This window comes from Narcine bancroftii, chromosome 6 (genome assembly GCF_036971445.1).
Source record: "Narcine bancroftii isolate sNarBan1 chromosome 6, sNarBan1.hap1, whole genome shotgun sequence".
Classification (NCBI taxonomy): domain Eukaryota; kingdom Metazoa; phylum Chordata; class Chondrichthyes; order Torpediniformes; family Narcinidae; genus Narcine; species Narcine bancroftii.
This window is the reverse complement of record NC_091474.1, coordinates 234,504,848-234,524,515: the sequence shown is the minus strand read 5'-3', so window position 1 is coordinate 234,524,515 and position 19,668 is coordinate 234,504,848. Positions and strand designations below refer to the sequence as shown.

At 42.2% G+C, this 19,668-nt stretch overlaps 1 protein-coding gene across 6 annotated transcripts in view; it reads left to right on the top strand.

Annotated features, from left to right (window-relative positions):
• spdya (speedy/RINGO cell cycle regulator family member A) overlaps positions 1 to 19,668 on the top strand; it is a 47,604-nt gene that overhangs the window by 15,184 nt on the left and 12,752 nt on the right. For all 6 annotated transcript variants that reach the window (XM_069887713.1, XM_069887710.1, XM_069887712.1 and 3 more), the window contains 2 exons: positions 1,570 to 1,628; positions 3,335 to 3,420. In XM_069887713.1, coding sequence (XP_069743814.1) covers positions 1,570 to 1,628; positions 3,335 to 3,420 — 145 coding nt within the window. The remainder of the gene's footprint in view (positions 1 to 1,569; positions 1,629 to 3,334; positions 3,421 to 19,668) is intronic.

Genomic DNA, 19,668 nt, shown 5'->3' with positions numbered 1-19,668 from the left:
CACTGCTACAACGTGCTTATAATCTTAGGCAGCTTCTTGATGCCTCCACATTGTGCTCATGTTATTCTTGGTCTCGTCTGTCCACAAGATCTTTTTCCAGAATTCTGCAGGCACTTTTAAATACTTCTTGGCAAACTGTATTCTGGCCTTCCTTTCTGTAGCCAACTCGTGGTTTGCATCTTACAGTGTGGCCTTTGTATTTTTTAAAGTTTAGACGTACAGCATTGTAACAGGCCACTTCACCCCACAAGTCCGTTTCATCCGACTTGCACCCAATTAACCTCCAGCCCCCAGTAAATTTCAAACAGTGGGAGGAAACCGGAGACCCCGGGGAAACCCACTCAGACGTGGGGAGAATGTACAAACTCCTTACAGCGCGGGATTCAAACCCCTGTCCCAATCAGTGGCGCTGTGAAGGTGTTGCACTTACCACTGCATTTCTTCTCTGGCTTGGCTTCGCGGACGAAGATTTATGGAGGGGTAATGTCCACGTCAGCTGCAGGCTCGTTTGTGGCTGACAAGTCCGATGCGGGACAGGCAGACACGGTTGCAGCGGTTGCAAGGGAAAATTGGTTGGTTGGGGTTGGGTGTTGGGTTTTTCCTCCTTTGTCTTTTGTCAGTGAGGTGGGCTCTGCGGTCTTCTTCAAAGGAGGTTGCTGCCCGCCGAACTGTGAGGCGCCAAGATGCATTTACCACTGTGCCAACCATGCAATCCTATTTATTTTAATGAAGTCATCTGCAGACAGTAACCATTGACTTATCTGCACCTGCCTCCTGAAGAGTGTTTCTGATCTGTCGTCATACATATGGGGATTTTTCTTCATTATGATGCGATTTCTTCTCTCATCAGCAGTGGAGGTCTTCCTTGGAATACCAGTCCCTTTGTGATTACTTATCTTACCAGCACACTCTTTCTTCTTAATGCTGTTCCAAAGGTTTGGGTGATATCTCTTACTGTTTTATTCCTGTTTTTCAGCCTCATAACGGCTTCTTTGACTTTCATTGGCACAGCTCGTAGAAAAATGGCAACTACAGCCTCCAAAGCTTAGAAGTAAGCCTGGCTCTCTTGTCACTGCACCAATTAAACATACCTGAGTACTCACAAACCCCTGTAAACCCAAATGTCCCAAACGTTATGGTGCCCTGAAATGAGGGTCTATGCATAAAAAGTGCTGTAATTTCTACATGGTCAAACTAAAATGTAGAAAAATAATCTTGAAAAAAATCCAGAATGTGAACTTCAATTATATGTGAATCGTTTGATCACAAATTTAAAACTGGACCACAGGGGCAAATAAAGGAAAAAAGGTGTATTTGACCAAACACTGTATGTGAGCAAAAATAAAACTACATACCTTCCTAACAGAATTCTTCATCCGTCAGATGCTAATATTCAGATTTTACATGTTGCAGTTGTCTCCGGCCCTGTTGAACAAACAGTTGGAGGGAATGCAGAAAAACTCTTTTATCAGTATTTGTGCAAGAGTTCTTTAAAATATTTATAATTTCAATGCAATAATGTTCAGTCTATATCAGAATTATTTAATTTTTGCTCTTGATACCTCACAGATGATGACTTAATCCAGGACTTCCTCTGGATGGATTGTTGCTGTAAGGTCTCTGACAAGGTAAATGATAGGTACAAAGCTGTCTCAAAATTAGATAATAGAAACATTAAATACAGGTATTCTGTAAGTTTATGGATCCTACAACAATTGCAGTCAGTGCTTATTGAAAGTTTTTCAACAAGTAGAATGTCATCTTGCAGAATACAAGGGAGATATAAACAATTGGGTGAAATGGGTGAACTTCATTGTTTAGAATTTGATTAAATTATGTGCATCAAATGCTATTCTCATCATCATTTAGATGGTGAAATTGTGTATCCATACCAAAAGTTGCAAAATTAAAAGTAACCTGATTTCATATTCAGAGATAACACAAGATAAAGGAACCATTTCCAGAAGATAGTCTCACATTAACAATTTGACTGTATAAAATAGAGCAATATTTGAATAATTACGAGGCATCAGATCATCCTGGAAATTTTGTTTTTATATATTTCCATTTTTTATGAATATGGACAATTGCTTAGGAAGAGGTGCATTACATATCTCATGTACTGATGCATTTCTGAAATATTTTCCCTCAGTGAAAAGCAAGATGCCTCGTGTAAGATTCTGCTTCTGTGTGAGTTGACTCCACGGGTACCAAAAATACTAAAGTAGATAGTAATGCACTTGCTGTCATTTTTTTTTTTAAGATGATTCCATCAGACTATGCGTGGAACCAAAATATGAGGGCACCAAGTGCTGCCATGTGCTGAAGTTCTACCTCCCCCAGGTGTTGTCAAGTTTGGGCTTGGCCCCATTGCTGTCCAATGTCCCATTCAGCTGGACTTTGCCACACCACCTATCCTTCAGGGAAAGGTTTTTCCAGACAAACACCTTTGACCACAAGCCCATCAGGCAGTGGTCAGCATGGAGAGATGAGGACCCAATGGACAAGGTGGGGAGGTACCCTGAGCAGACAATCCAGATCATCTGACGGGACACCTCATCGCCAGTGCTCACAGACAAGCACCAGGACTTGGCCTGGCTGGTGGTGGGAAGCCTTCCTGGTCAAATCTTTCCTGTACAATCAGAACATAACCCACCACACAGATGGTGCCTGAGATGACATTAGTGGAGTGGAGATAGTCATCAACCTCTTTGCAGAATGCAGATTTGCTAAGAGAATGCGAAGAAGAATGCAAGGGTTCTTTTCATGGTTTATTCCCAGCAGCAGTGTGACAGAAGACTTTCTGATTTACAGGCTGTTCCTGGGGACACGCAGAGAGTCAGACATCCAGCACTGCTGGAAGACCCTTTGGTCTGCCGAAACCTGTTGGTCTTTCAGCACCCGAAGATGTCTGTGAGAGAATGCTGCCAACTGGCACACTCCAGACTGCAGGAGTATGTGCTGAGGGATGCACTGAGGCTTGGCAAAGCCAATACGAGGGCACTGTGGGGAAGGACCACTATGTAGAGTCCTTCTGTTACCGAGCATTGAGGGGGAATAACAACAAGGTGCCTCAGAGATGGTAAAAGCTGTTAAATAGAAAATGAATGTAAGAATGTAACGATGGAACTGTATGGATACGACACTAAGAGCGCAAAGAGACTGAATTTTTTTGTTAATTTATTGTGAATAGTCTATTTTTGATTTTAAAAATCTGTATAATGCTGCTAAATAGAAATGAAATGCAGTGATGGAAATGTATGTATATGAAATTAGAGTTGTGAAGAGACTTTTTATACATGAAGACATGAAGTCCTTTCATTTTTTTTTCCAGTATCTTTTAGCAATGACCTTTGTTTATTTCAAGAGAGCTGGGTTTGAAATAAGCGAACAAACTAGAATGAATTTCTTTGTTGCTTTGTAAGTACAGCTGCTTCTTTTTTTAATCAGTAAGCAAACAACTAATTATTGCAATGAAAATTAAATATAAATATATTTTTGTGGTTTAATTTAATATCTACAGTAAAACCGCTGGTAGCGGAAATTCAAGCAACCAGCCAAAAAAGATGAAAATATATTTTAAAAATTAAAATAAATAGTAATAAAATAATAGGTAAAATACTTAAAATTGTAATAATAAATGTTCTTTGAAGTAACACATAAACCTTTGGTGAAGACAGGAGCAAATATTCATGCAGTGGCGTGTCTTGATCACGCTTTTCTCTTGCCAGTTGTTTGTATAAAGTTGTGTGAAACAGTAATGGCGTCACCCAGGCTGAAGAGCTGGTTGATGCCTATTGCTGGGGATGGCTCTCTTCACTTGTCTCCTTATCCCTGCTTAGTAAGAGTCACCCTGGTTAAAGGCTTTATACAGCAATGGTTAAATGTTTTCAAAGAATATTACTGAAAATAAAGTAAAATGCTTTAAGGGTTAGATATTCATGCAAATGAATTATGCTCAGTGTAAATACAGCATAATAATTTTTTGTCTCTTAACTGTTTATTCTTATTGTAGATGTATTAAATAGGCATTGTAAGAGTGAGTCTCAGGCAACTGAAGTCTCCGGCATCTAAAAAAATACCAGCGGTTTTACTGTTCAAGACACACATCATTTCAAGAATTCTCTGTATCATCCCACAAGCTAAAAAAGAGGAATTGTTAATTTGCCCACTTTTACATGGTCCTCGGAGCTCTGAGTCAAAGGACCACTATCGTGAATGGCAGGACTTTGATTAATTGAAAAAAAGCTAACTTATTAAAGGAATAAATATTTAGATATGTGTTGTAGCGGAGTGCTAGCGGAGAAAACAGATGAGACCAGCAGTCAGTGGGCTCGTCCTCACTTGAAAAGTTTATCTTTCTTTCGTGCGCTGTGTTTTAAGGCCACCGGAATGTTCCACCCCCTACGCTGGAAACTGTGTCCATGTGACGCCGCCACCCAAGCCCGTGTGCATGCGGGCCCAGAGCCTCCGCTGGAGGAAACGAATGTGCGGTGCCATGTTTGATGAGGCTACTCCTCTGATGTGCATGTGACACATGGAGCCAGATCACCCGATCATCAATTATGTGCAGTGCCACACAACCCCCACCCCCTCAGAACCGGTGTCAGTGTCTGTACTTTGCAGAGCTTTTAATTTTAGGGGTCTAACCCTGCACTTGGCCAGCTGGGGTGAAACCGGTTGGCTTAAGTCCAGGTGGGCTGGCTTCAAGGAGTCAATGGTAAAAAGTTCTTCCCTACCTCCAATGTCCAAAGTGACTGTAGTTGTAGATTACCTTGGAAGGTCCCTCATAAGGTTGTTGTAGGGATAGGAGGTGGGCACCCTTGTGGACAAACACAAACTCAAGAGTGTTTGGGTATAGAGCAGGGACTCTGACCATGGTGGGCATGGTTGCCTAACTTGTTGCAGAGCCGTTCAAGCACCATGGCGCCTTCTAGCTCCCGGTCATTTGTCGCTGGCAAGAATTTGCCTGGAAGTCTGAGAGGGAACCGTGCACCATCTCGGCTGATGATACCTGGAGGTCCTCTTTTGGGGCTGAGCGGATCCTGGGTAGTAGTTCGTCATGTTTGATGCGGCTGATGCATGCGTGACACACGGAGCTATTTTGCCTGACGATCAATTATGTGCATTGCCACAGTGTTGCATTATATTTCTGAATTGTAGTGTTTCATGTTCAGTAAATTAGATTTTCATCTAGACGTGTGTCTGCCATGTTGTGCACTTAGCATGGTTTCCAGGGACATGGGTTTTCACAATGCTGTTTTAAGGAGTGGGTTCCAGAATCTTGCTTTGAAAATCAAAGCAAAAACTGCAGATGCTGGACATTTTCAGAAAGTCTGGCATTATCTGTGAAGGGAACCAGCATTTCAGATTGACAAAGAGTCTTCAACCTGAAAAATTAACTCTTTCTATTTCAACAGATTATATTTTGAAGTTAGGATGGCTTGAAACTTGAAAGAAAACTGGCAGGTGTTTCCATGAGATTGAAAATTTTGGGTAACCTGTAAAAATAAACAATGTGATTGGTAGAACTACAGATACCAGTTTATATAAATGGTAGGGCACTGAGGAATGTGGTAGAACAGAGTGATCTGGGAATACAGATACATAGTATGGATGAAAATGGCATCACAGGTACATAGGGTTGTAAAGAGAGCTTTTGGCATATATTAAAGTGTTGAGTATAGGAGTTGGGGTGTTACAGTAAAGTTGTATAAGACATTGGTGAGGCCAAATTTGGAGTAGAGTGTGCAGTTTTGGTCACCTAACGACAGAAAAAGATAGTAATAAAATTGAAAGAGTGCAGAGAAGATTTACTAGGATGTTGCCCAGACTTCAGGAACTGAATTACAGGGAAGGTTTAAACAGGTCAGTTGGCTGCAGGGTATCTTTGTAAATAATATATCCTGCCACTGGTGGTAGGAGTATTTTGGGTAGCGGATGTGATGTTAATTAAGAAAACTGCTTTGTGTTCGGTTTCAAGTTTCTTAATAGACTCTTAGCAAGTTGCTGAATATTGCACAAGATGGTAGAAGTACCTGGTCTCTAGTTTTTGTGTTCCATGGTCCACCATCTCCATCTTAATGTTCATGATGACTTTATTGATGAAACTTTGCCTGACACATTTGTGGCACTAAAATGTTTTACATGTTGCCTGAGTTCTCTTCAAAAACCTATAAATTTGTCCCTTCATCACAGGTATACATTTGAATCCCACCATGGTAGGCAGTAATGAAGGAATTAAATAGTGATATAATAGTAATCTAATAAATTCTATTATTAATGGTGACCATGAATCTAGTGGGTTAATGTCAGAACACATTGGGTTCACTTGTGTCCTTCGGGGAAGGAGAAAGAGATCTGCCATTCTTAGCTGATCTCAACACCAGCCCCACCTCTGACTCTTAACTCAAGATCTATGTTACCTAAAATACACTTATGCACGAGCACATTTTCTTCTCCAGCAGTCCAATTTCTCAGTCCCTTAATCTTTTAACCACCTTGTCTTTGTGAAATTATTTCATTATTTGAAGAAAAATAAAGATGATGAGAGGCAAAAAGATCAATTGAATAAAACTATGAGATATCATATAACCATATAACCATTAACGGAGCAGAAACAGGCCACAATTTTCAAATTACTGTATTTCGACAAAGTTACTACCCTTCCACCATCAGACTCCTAAACAGCACATTCAATCAGAGACTCATTAATGGGCTTTTACTTTCCTTACTATCTATGACCGAACATTTATTGTTTCTGCATTGCACACTCAACTTGTTTACATTTCTCTTAGTTCAGCCTGGTCAAAGCCCTTGTGGTTCATGCAAGAAGAGAGGACTGGCTGTCTAATGTTTCACTTGGAATAAGAGAAACAAAAAGGCACTCTGTGGTGACCTGAAAGAAAGAGGTTATCATCTGGAGAACCCTGAGGGGGCAAGTTTCTTCGGCAAGACACTGAGGTGTCTGGGTGTCTATCGTACAACAAATCTCTCTCTGAAAACTGACAAGAACCTTCCTGAGTGGTAACCATTTACCTTTCAAGCACCAAAGCCTGGTGAACGTTATCAATGTTAAATTCTGTGCACAGGATAAGAATGGCCTGCCACCAGTGAACTTGGAGGAATGAGAAGTGAGATTGGACTGTGAACCAAAGAACTTTTCTGAACTTACACACACACATGGCGTACATGTGCGCTTAAAATTAGAAGGGGGTTAAGTTAGGTTAGTTAAGTCAATAGTGATAAGTTAAAGTGTGATTCTGTTTTCATGTTTTAAGATAATTAAAAGCAACTTTTGTTGAAGTAACCATTTGTCTTAGTGAATATCTATTGCTGCTGGGTTTTGGGGTCCTCTGGGCTTGTAACATATGATACTCAAGCTCCATTGCCTTTGCATCAATTAAGTGAAAAATCAATTTAACATTAATGCGGTACTCTTAATTAAAATATATTGCTGGGTTCAGAGAAATATTAACTTCTTTTTTAGCATTATTTAAAAATTACGTCACAGAAGGTAGTCATGTAGCCAACGCCACACAAGCTTCTTCTTGCCCTGAATCTATCAATATACAAAAACAGGAATTACTGCTGCCACAAAGACCATTAGATTAGTACCAAGTCTGAGGACTTGATTTTCAAATACCGTTTTTAGCCCCTTTCACACTGCCAATCCTTCTAGGAAGCAGGTAAACTTACCAGGCATGCTGCACCCAGGGAGCCTTTCCCATTCCACCATGATTTACCTGTTTCGTTAGGAACCCGCCATTTTAAGGGTGGGTCCTCCCTACAGTGGTGATGTCACAAGGAATGGGAGAGGGCAGTGAAATTGTAGCAGAAATAAAGCACAAACGTGCTCAATGTATAAAGGGCTGTGGGGTAAAAACACGCACAGTTTAATAAGGCCATGGGAAAATCTACCGCAATGGGCTTCGACTGTTAAAACTTAGGACAAACCCACAGACCAGCGTCATTATTCCCTAAACAATAGCATTACATTGTATTAAGTATAGAAGTACTCTTATGATGATTTAAAGCACAGTTATGTGCTAACAGCTTCGGCACCTGTGATCTGACAGCCACACCGACTGCACAGTTATATTCCACAGCGCAGCCATCTGCACTCCAATATTATCACTGGCCTCACTCTGGCAGACTGACGCAAGCATGCAGGCACTAATAGTACCCAGTAATTTGAGTAGACCATTCACACCACCACAGAGTGATTAACGGGTTAACTCGGCTGGCTTCTGACACTTGCTCCCACTCCAGACCATCTAATTTGGCCAGTTCAACCCACATGTACTTGGCAGTGTGAACCAGGCAATTTATTGAGTATTTAGCAGGTCACCTGCCAGTACTGGGGGCAGAGGGGGGTGTATTTCATGGGGTGGCCGGTGGAGCTGTCACAGGGCGACCGGCAGGGCTGTCAGCGTGTAGCTGGTGAAGCTGTCACAGGGCGACTGGCGGGGCTGTCAGCATGTAGCTGGTGGAGCTGTCACAGGGCAATCGGCGGGACTGTCAGCGCCTGGCCGGTAGAGCTGTCACAGGGCGTCTGGCAGGGCTGACACGGTGCAACCAGTTGGGCTGTCAGTGCGTACTTCTGCTTTAAATCATCTCAACATTACTTATAATATCTAAAACAATATAAATGCTATGTTAATCGTTGTTATACTCTATTGTTTAGGGAATAATGACAAGAAAAAATAGTCTGTCCATGTCCAGTACATGTAACTAATAAAGGACCATAAGAACGGCTACACTGTAGGACTCGGCTAAAAATGCGAATACCAAAGTTCTGCCAACGGCCTATGGACTGGCTGAGAAGGCTAATGAGATGTTATAAATTATCTGGACAATTCCAGGAAAGGTGGCTGTTCTTTACCCAGTATGATCTGTCATGAGCCCAGAGGACCCCAAAACCCAACAGCAATAGAAATTCACCAAGACAAATGGTTACTTAAACAAAAGTTGCTTTTAATTATCTTTAAACATGAAAACAGGATTAAACTTTAACTTATTGCTATTAACTTAAACTAACTTAACCCTATTCTAATTCTAAGTGCACGTGTATGTAATGTGTGTGTAAGTTCAGAAAAGTTCTTTGATTCACAGTCCAATCTCACTTCTCACTCCTCCAAGTTCACTGGTTGCAGGCAATTCTTATACTGTGCACAGAATGTAACATATATAAATTTCACCAAGTTTTGGTGCTTGAAAGGTAAATGGTTACCACTCAGGAAGGTTCTTGTCGGTTTTCAGAGAGAGATTTGTTGCTCATTGGACACCCTCAAGCTGACTGCTTCAGATCAGCCATTTCAGTGTCTTGCCAAAGAAACTTGCCCCATGATAACCTCTTTCAGGTCACCATAGAGTTCCTTTTTGTTTCCCTTATTTTGAATGAAACATTATGCAGCCAGTCCTCTCATCTTGTATAGACTACAAGGGCTTTGACCATGCTGAACGAAGAACTCACAACCTGTCTTCAAAATGGGGTTTTCCACAAGCTTGCCAGCTTGTCCTGTTCCAGTCCCAGCTGCTGCTGAACTGTAGAACTGAATTCTCGCTAACTCACTCACACACTCACACTCACGCTCACTCACTCACACACTCACACTCACTCACTCACACACAGAGAGAAAACCACATGACCCTCTTAGAATTGCACTCAGACAGACTGCAGCTCTGGACCTAATCTTCTGAGTTGCTTTCCAAAACAATAATCATTACTCCACAACATGTCCAATTACACCTACTTGTGAAGTCCTTATAGGCATTCTTCAAAGTATTTGCAAAGGCAATTCGAGCCTGAACTGTCTGATTTGAGCAGAGCTCATTTTAAATGAGATCTGTTTTGAAGTGTTTGTATCTGTATGTGACCTAAACTAAAAAACCTCCCACAATTTATTTCTTTAAAACATATCTATATAAAATATAACATGATCTGTCACAGATCACAGAACTTGCATTAGTGCTCAGCTCAATGTCCCCTCAGTTCCCAAGTTTAAACAGTCTGAAGCCCACTGCAGTAGCTTTTCCCACGGTCTTTTATACATTGCACGCGCATGTGCTTTATCCCCTTTATGATTTTACTGCCCTGCAAATATGTAATATGTCATTCGGGATGTCACCACTGGAGGTTGGGCCCCCCTTGGATCTAAGATATCCACATGAACAGAGGAATTCATGTTCCGGTGTGAACGGCTCACCAGGTATTGCAACCTAGGTCATTTACTCGCCTATTTAGTGGATATTTAGTGTGAAAGGTGATGCCGTAGGTGCTCTGTGCTTAGTAAGGGATTAATTAAGGTGGTAGGTGAGTGGGAAAAAAAAGATTGAGAAACACTGGTCTAGGGTTTCAAGTTGATCAGTGGTTTAAAATGGGTGGGAGGGCATATTGAGGTGAGAATATTTGGACTCTTAACTGAATACAAATAGGTTAAATGATTGGAAAATTGGCAAATAAAATTTAACCTGGGAAAGTGAGGTTATATACTTTAGTAAGAGCAAACTATTATCTAAATAAATGTAGTAGATGAGAGAAATAAATACAAAGGTATCCAGATGTACTTGAATTGCAAAATGTTAGCAATCTTGTGCACCAAGTCATCACCTCCCTCAATATTGGTCAGCAAGCTTCAAAACCTGGGCCTCTGCACCTCCCTTTGCAATGGGATCCTTGACTTCCTCATCAAAGGCCCTAGTTCAAATCAGAAACTATGTCCCCTCTGGCGCAGGTGCACTTCAAGATGTGCGCTAAGCCCACTCCTCTACTCTCTACACCCATGACTGTGTGGCCAGGCACAATTCAAATGCCATCTACAAATTTGCCAATAACACCACGATCGTTGGCAGAATCATAGACCGCAACGAAAAAGCATAGTCAAAACAAAAACCTTGCTCTCAATGTTAGCAAAACTAAAGAAATGATTGTGGACTTCAGGAGGGGGAAATCAGAAGAACACAAACCAGTTCTCATCAAGGGGGACAACAGCAGAAAGGGTTAAGGACTTCAAATTCCTGAGTGTTAACATCTTTAAAGATCTATCCTGGGGCCTTCATGTTAATGCAATCACTAAGAAGGCTTGCAGTGGCTATACTGTGAGGTGTTTGAGGAGATTTAGTATGCCATCAAATTTCTACAAGTATGCAGGGTTGCATCACTTTCTTGTATGGAGTTGCAAATGTACAGGACAGAAAAAGACTACAGAGAGTTGTGAACTCGGCCAGCACCATCATGGGCATCAGTCTTCACTCCCTTGAGAATCTTTAAGAGGTGGTATTTCAAGAAAACAGCCTCTATCCTCAAGGACCCTCAGCACCCAAGGAAGGCCCTCTTCTTACTCCTACCATCAGAAAGAAGGTGCAGGAGCCTGAAGATGAAGATGCAATGGTACAAAAACAGCTTCTTCCCCTCTGCTACAGGGTATCGGATTTCTGAGTGGACAATGAACCATAGACATTTTTAATGTAATTTATAGCAATTTTGCACGTGTCGTGACACGTCATAACAATAATTTCTGATTCTGAAGTGAAAAAGAAGGCAGATGAGCTAGTAGGTTGATGACTCAGTAGTTGAAGATCTTAATTAGCAAATCCAGAGCCTTATCATTCATATTAGGAAAGTGAAAGATAGCCTCAGCTAATAATAATGTAAACAACCTTCAAATGGGAGACAACCCTGTATTGCAGAAGGGTTGGAGTTTCAAGACAAGAGCTTTGTTATAATTGTACTGGGTGGTGATGAGGCCATGCCTGAAATATGTGCACAATTTTGGTCCCTTTATTTAAGAAAAGTTGTACAAAAGATATTCACTAGGCTAAATCCTGGGATAAGTTTGTTGTCTGATCAAAAGAAGTTAAAGAAATTAGATTTATATATTTTTTTTAGTTTGAAAGAATTAGGGTTATCTAATTGAAACATATAAAATCCTTATGGGGTATGACAGGGTTGATGTTTCTGCTAGTGAGAGAATCTCAAATGAGATACACGGTTACAAGATCCAGCACAGCATCCTCAGCCATTTCCGCCACCTACTACATGATCCCTCCCACCAGACACATCTTCCCTGCTCCTCTCCTCTCCCTCAATTGCAGGGACTGCTCCTTCCGTGACTCCCTCATCCACTCCTCCCTCTCCACCCCCTTGGCACCTACCCTTGTGATCACAGGAGATGCTTCACTTGTACCCACATCTCCTCCTTCACCAACATTTTGGGCATCAAAAAGCCCTTCCAAGTGAAGCAACACTTCACTTGACAATCTGCAGAGGTTATCTACTGCATCTGGTGCTTCCATTGTAGTTTCCTCTTCATCGGAAAGATTGGAAGCAGACTGCGAGATCACTTTGTTGAACATCTCATCTCTGTCCGCTGCAATAGCGTGGATCTCCTGGTGGCCACCCATTTCAATTCCTCACTTCATTCCTTTGCTGACATCTGTTCATGCACTGCCAGACTGAGAACAGCCGTAAATTTGAGGAACAACACCTAATATTCTGTCTGGACACCCTCTAACCAGGTGGCATTAATATCGACCTCCAGTTTCTGTTAGCCACCAGCCACCCCCCTCCCCACCATGTCTCCTTTTCCCTCTGTGTTGTTTACCTCAGTACTGCATTCATAGAATAAACCACCCCTTCCCACTATCAATTCACATGGCCTCTTCTCCATATCCACCTTTTGACTGTTGGTTGTACTCCTCCCCTGACAATTATTTTATTTCAGTTCAGTTAACTTTATTGTCATCTGATTGTACAAGAACAACCCAAAAAAACAGTGCAGATGTTGTTGTTCATCCTTCAAAGTCGAAGGTGACCATGGCTTCAAAGTCAAATTGGAGATTGGTGGCTGTGGGTCCGGAGGTGATTGGTGAGGCCAATCTGGGCCCTGAAGGCTCGCCCACCTGTGGGACACAAGTGGGTGAGTGCTGTCATGGCAGTGGTTGCTCCTCGGATCTTGCGCACAGCACACTTTAGTTGCGCCTCGATGATGCACCTGACTTCAGCTGCACGGGCTTCTGTGGTGATCTTGCTGCACCAAGCTGGACGGTCAAGGGCAAGGGTCTCCCACGTATTGATGTCAATGTCCAGGCCTTTGAGGGATGTTTTGAGGCATTCTTTGTAATGTTTATTCTGCCCCCCCCCCCTCCCCACCCGACTGAGTGCTTGCTCTGACACAGTTCTCCAAACAGCAGTTGCTTAGGCAATTGGCTGTCTGGCATTCTGACCACATGTCCAGCCCACCTGGCTTGGGCTTTCAGCAGGAGGGTGTGCAGCTCGTTCCAGGATTCCCGTGTCGGGGACTGTGTCCTACCACCTGATGTGGAGGAGTCTGCGGAGACAGCAAAGTGGTTGAGCTGTTTGGCGTGTGTGCTGTATACGGTCCAGATCTCACTGGCGTAAAAGAGGATGGTAAGGACCACTGCACAGTAGACCTTCAGCTTGTTGATAAGGCTGAGTCCTCTCCGTTCCCAGACGTTCTCACGGAGTCTTCCAAGGTGGCGCTGGCTTTGGCAATCCCGTTGTTGACCTCAGCGTCTATGTTCACCGCTTGAGAGAGTATGCTGCCCAGGTAGGTGAAGTTGTCGACTACCTGGAGATTCTAGCCCTTCACCGTGATGCGTGGCTCCTGGTATGGCTTTCCTGGGCAGGCTGGTACATAACTTCGCTCTTTTTGGTGCTGATAGTTAGTCCTAAGTTGTCGCAGACTTGTGAGAAGCCGCCCATTTCACGCTGCATCTTCTGCTCTGAGCTGGTGTTGAGTGCGCAGTCATCAGCAAAGCAAAAGGTGTCTGATGACAGTCTCTTGTGTCTTTGTAACTGCCTGCAGGCGGCTGAGGTTAAACAACCTGCCATCAGTCCTGTACCTGACATGGATTCCTTCTTTGTAGTTACAAAAGGCATCTGTCAGCATGGCAGAGAATACCATAGTGAACAGAGTCGGGGCAAAAACACAGCCTTTTTTGATGCCATTTATCACTGGGAAGGCCTCCAACTCGTCACCGTCATCCAGAATCTTCACCGTCATCCCGTTGTGGAACTGCCGGACGATTGTGATGAATTTTGCTGGGGCTGCTTATTCCATACCTTTTAATTTAGTCAAGTTTATTGTCATCTGATTGTACAAGAACAACCTGACAAAACAGCGTTCCCCGGTTTTCAGTGCAAAAACATGCTGATGTACAACCAGGCATAACATATATTCATGACAAGTATTATATTTTTGAAGAGGTGACAAGAAAAATGGATGAAGGTAGGGTTTGACGTGATCTGTTTGGATTTTAGTAAGGCTTCTGATAAGGTTCCGCATGTAAGATCAGCAAGGAAGGTTCAATCATCAGGGATTAATGGAGAGATAGTGAGATGGGTTCAGAGGTGGTTTCAAGATAGACAGCAGAGAGTCATGGTGGACAACTATCCGTCAGGATGGAAGCCTGTGACGAGCAGTGTGCCTCAGGGATCGGTACTGGGACCCCTGTTGTTTATCATTTATATTAATGATTTGGAGGAGGGGGTGGTTAAATATGCAGACAATTCAAAAATGGGGGGAGTGGTGGACAGTGAGGAAGGTTTTCTTGGATTACAGAAGGATTTGGTTTGTTTGGAAAAGTGAGCTGAAAGATGGCAGATGGAATTTAATGTAGACAAGTGCGAGGTGCTGTATTTTGGGGGAAAAAAACCCGGAATAGGACATATGCAGTTAAGGGGAGGGCATTGAGGTATGCAGAGGGATCTTGGGGTTATGGTGCAGAGTTCCTTGAAGGTGGATTCCCATGTAGACAGGGTGGTTAAGAAGGCATATGGTATGCTGGCCTTCATAAATCATAGTGTAGAGTATAGGAGCTGGGAAGTGATGCTGTGGCTGTTTAAGGCATTGGTGAGGCCAGGTTTGGAGTATTGTGTTCGGTTCTGGTCTCCAAATTATAGGAAGGATATAGATAAGGTGGAGAGGGTGCAGAAAAGATTTACAAGAATGTTTCCTGGCTTACAATATCTAGAGTACAGAGAAAGAGTAAAGAGATTGGGACTTCATTTATTGGAACATAGATGATTGAGAAGAGATTTGATAGAGGTATTTAAATTTATGAAGGGAATAGATAGACTAGACGTGAGTAGACTCTTTCCCCTGAGGGCAGGGGAGGTTGGAACAAGAGGGCATGAGTTAAGAGTAAGGGGGCAAAACTTTAGGAGAAATGTTAGAGGATGCTTCTTCACTCAGAGAGTAATGGCAGAACGGAATGATCTTTCAGAGGAGATAGTTGCGGCAGGGTCCTTTCTGTCATTTAAGAGAAGGTTGGATGTGTACATGGATATGAGGGGGTTGAAGGGTTATGGGCGGAGAGTGGGAGGAGGGAACTAGTGGAGTTGTTCAAGTGAACCAGCGCGGACTTGTAGAGCCAATATGACCTGTTTCCGCACTGTAAACGGTTATATGGTTATATATAACAATAAATAAATTAATATTGTATAAATATTGTTTTATACCAATGAGAGTCTCAGATGCTTAGTGCGAGAAGTTCCTTTAGTCGTTTAGCATTCTCACTGTCTGTGTGCTGGCTCAGATACTCCTGTATCTCTTCCCTGACAGGACCAACTGAAAGATACTGTGCGCAGGGTTGAAGAGGTCCTCAATGATTTTCCGCACCTTTTTCAGATAACGATCCTGGTAGATCACCTTGATGGAGGGGAGGGACACTCCAGTGATCCTCTGTCAATCTTATGGTCCTGTGGATTGACCTCCAATCCACAGATCTTAAAGAATGGCTCAGGCCTGAAATGTCGGTAATGTATCTTTACCTCCTAAGGACACTGCAAGACCTGTTGAATTCCTCCAGCATTTCTGTGGTTTTATAAGATTAGATACTAAATTGAAGTGCAGGGGAACTTCTTGCAGAGATGGTAACATATCTGAAATTCTGCTCGGCATTTAATCATGGCTGATTTACCCCAGACTTTATCTACTCTGCAGTGCCAATTCCCCAGAGAGCTCAATTCCCTGAATTGAGATTGTGGAGGATAAATCATTTCGAGAATCTGAAGAGGATTTTGAAAGAGCTGGGAATTGAGGCCTCTGGGGAATTGGCACAGGAAAGTAAATAAGGTCTGGGGTAAAGTGGCCATGATTAAATGCCGGAGAAGGATCGAGGGGCTGTGCTCTTCTGTTCACATGTTCTCTGTGCCTCTGGAGGGATGCAATTCTTGGAACAGCTCTGCCACTGGAACGCAGAGGTGCTTGGTGATCAGCTTCACCAGATTTACCAAAATTGAATTTGTCTGTTTTTTGAAAATTGTTTACAGCATCAGGTATTTTTCTGGTTGATAAGACTTTAGATTTACAAAAGAAGCTCTTCATCTGCTGTGCTTTAAGATAATCAGCGAAGAAACCATCTGCACCCGAGGCTTTGTTTTTGATTCTAGGATATGACCTTTTTTGACCAGTGCGTTAGCTATGATAGCAAGGCAGGCTGAATGGGCTATGATGTTACATCATTCAGATGGATCTTTAAACCCTAAAGAATGCCACAAAGCTGCTTTTCTTGGGCAACATTTCACAATCAACGTGTCAACTCCTCGTCATAACTGTCCACAGCTTATGGGCTGCCCTGAGGTCCACCTTAATCCTTAATCAGCACCTGCAGAGAGAGTCTTTGCTTCTCTTTCAAGAAGAATGAGCTGATTTGATGGGAATAACCAGATGATCAAGGAGCTAAAGCGATCAAGAGAGCAGCTCGATTAGCATAGCAGATAGCACACAACACTGTTATAGCAACAGCAATGGGACTGGGTTGGTACATTCTCCCTATGTCTGCCTCCAGGGGATTCACTTTCCTCCCTCGTTCAAAACAGACCAGGGGTTCTAGGTAAATTGGGTGAGCCGAAATGGCCTGTACCGTGTTGTATGCATGTTCTTTCTTCTTTGGCTTGGCTTCGCGGACGAAGATTTATGGAGGGGGTAAAAAGTCCACGTCAGCTGCAGGCTCATTTGTGGCTGACAAGTCCGATGCGGGAAAGGCAGACACGGTTGCAGCGGTTGCAGGGGAAAATTGGTTGGTTGGGGTTGGGTGTTGGGTTTTTCCTCTTTTGCCTTTTGTCAGTGAGGTGGGCTCTGCGGTCTTCTTCAAAGGAGGTTGCTGCATGTATGTAAGTGTAAATTGCACTTGGACTGGATCAAAGGGAAAGAAATTGTTTCACAGACTGATGAAAGCAGAGGTCCAGCAGAAACCTCAGGCCATCAAGGAGAGAGAGGGGATGGAGGAAATGCAGGAGCCTCAGTAAATCACCAGCATTGTCATGCATGAGTTTATCAATGCTGTAAAAGCCATCCAGGGAGAAAATCCCAAGGTCACACTTTACTGAGTGCCTGAACGAGAACAAAGTCATCGGTGACAGAGGTAGTCAATGCTCACTGGAAGGAACAAATCGAGACCACCTCACCTGTAAAGCTGTTCCTCGAAATTTCAAATAGCTGGTGGGGGGGGGGGGGGGGGGCATGGCAAGATGGCGTAGAGTCTAGACATGCAATCTCGACCTCTCTGGCCAGACTTAAATATCTGTTTTTTTAACCCTTTGTTTTCAAGTTTAAACTTTTTGAATTTTAGTTTAAAGTATTAAGGAATTATTATGGCCACTAATAGTAAAAAGACTAAACCTCAAGTTCAAAAGAAGTTACATTTTTGAAGTCCTGAAGATTTGGGGCCTAGATGATTTGATACAGACCCAGGCTCAATCCCAAAAGATTGCCTGTGGGGGCTGAAAAAAAATCTATTGCTCATCAAATGAAGGATGGCGCTGGAATTACCCGTTCTCCGGAAGAAGGTGCGTGTTCCCAAGAAATGGATCCCGATTTGGAAAGCCTTTCTATTTCAACGGAGGGAGCACGCAGGAAGACGGCTCCATTGTTGGAAATGCATCAGGTAGCATTTCAATCTGAAGAAATCGTTTTTCTTCGTGAATTGATGAAAAAACAGCGAGATACGGGGGGAGACCAGCGGCGACCCCCTGAGAGTCCAGACTCGCAATAAAACTTTTAAAATGCCTTCTGTTGAGATGCAGCAGGAGCTGCAGTTACCTTGTTCTGCCACTATGTCAGAGAGAGCAGAGCTGAGCTTTACTGAATTACAGTGTATGCAATTGAATGCAATTATCCAAGCTGTTAGAAAACCTTTGTTGACATCTCAAATGAATGAAATTGTTCATATGAATGCTGGTATAAGTTCAGAATTAAATATGGTGAAGACATGTGTGAATGCATCTTATGAAGAATTTTAAAAATTTCAGACTGCTTTTTTGGACTGTAAACAACAAGTAACTTCTAACACAGAAAAAGTGTTGAAGGTGGAAAAATCAGTCATAAAGTTAGGAGAACGTGAGAAGGAGCTAGAAAGAAAAATAGATTATTTAGAGAATTAAAGCAGAACGAATAATGTGAAAATTGTTGGTTTGCCAGAAGGTATAGAAGGACAAGATCCTCTTCGTTTCTTTAAAGACTGGATTCCGCAAATATTAGGGCAAGAATTTTTCTCTGCGGGATTGGCACTGGAAAGAGCCCATAGAGCTTTAAGAAGAACACCCTCAGCTGGTCAACCACCGAGACCGGTAATAATTCGATGTTTGAGTTATTTGGATAGAGAAGCAATACTTCGACGCAGTACAAAATGCAAGACAACAACAAGCCCTATTATTGATTCAGAATAGCAGAGTCCTTTTTTATCCTGGTCTGAGTCAAGAGGTCATTCAACGTCGACGTCGATTCAATCCAGTTAAAGAAGTTTTGTGGCGTAAAGGTTATAAGTCTACTTTTCATTACCCTGCAGTGTTGAAGGTGTTTTATGGAGATTATCAATTTCGGTTTTTTGAAACTGATCGTGAAGCAATGATTTTTGCTGATTCATTGCCAGATATAAGAGGAGAAAGACGTAGTCCACCATTATCTCCTAAAGAAAACTCTGGTAGCTCTGGAAATGGAAGAAATGGCAGAAATGGGGAAAACGGGATGGAAAGAGTCCACCTCCTTCTGAAATGGGATCTTCGAGATTGGAATCTTCTGGATGAAAAGAAGAATTTTCTTATTCTATTTTTTATTTTGTTATTATGATATTTTGATGTTACTGACTGTTTGGCTGGGGAGGGGGAGATTTGCACTAAGTTCTTTACTAGTCATCAGCCACTGGTTGGTGATCCACACCCAATTTTGTTTAGGGGATTACTACCTTTTGGTAGATTTTTTTTAGTTTTTAATTTGTGATTTTTTTATTGGAGGGCCTATATACATTGATTTGAGTTTTTATTTAAAGATATTATTGGTATTTAGTAATAATAGTAGATATGTCAAAGTTGAGGTTTGCTACTTTTAATGTTCGAGGATTAAATAGTCCGATTAAACGTAAGCGAGTCTTGGCGTATGTTAATAAAATGAAAATTGATATTGCCTTTTTACAAGAAACACATTTGAATGTGAAGGAAAGCGTGAAATTAAAGAGGGATTGGGTTGGGAATGTATATTCTTCTTCATTTAATTTTAGAGCTAAAGGTGTAGCAATTTTGATGCATAAAAATTTATCTTTTGAATTACAATCAATGGAGGAAAAAGCAGGATGTATTCTTAAATTGAATTGTAAGATTTTTAGTGAATTTTGGACTTTACTTAATATTTATGCTCCAAATGCAGA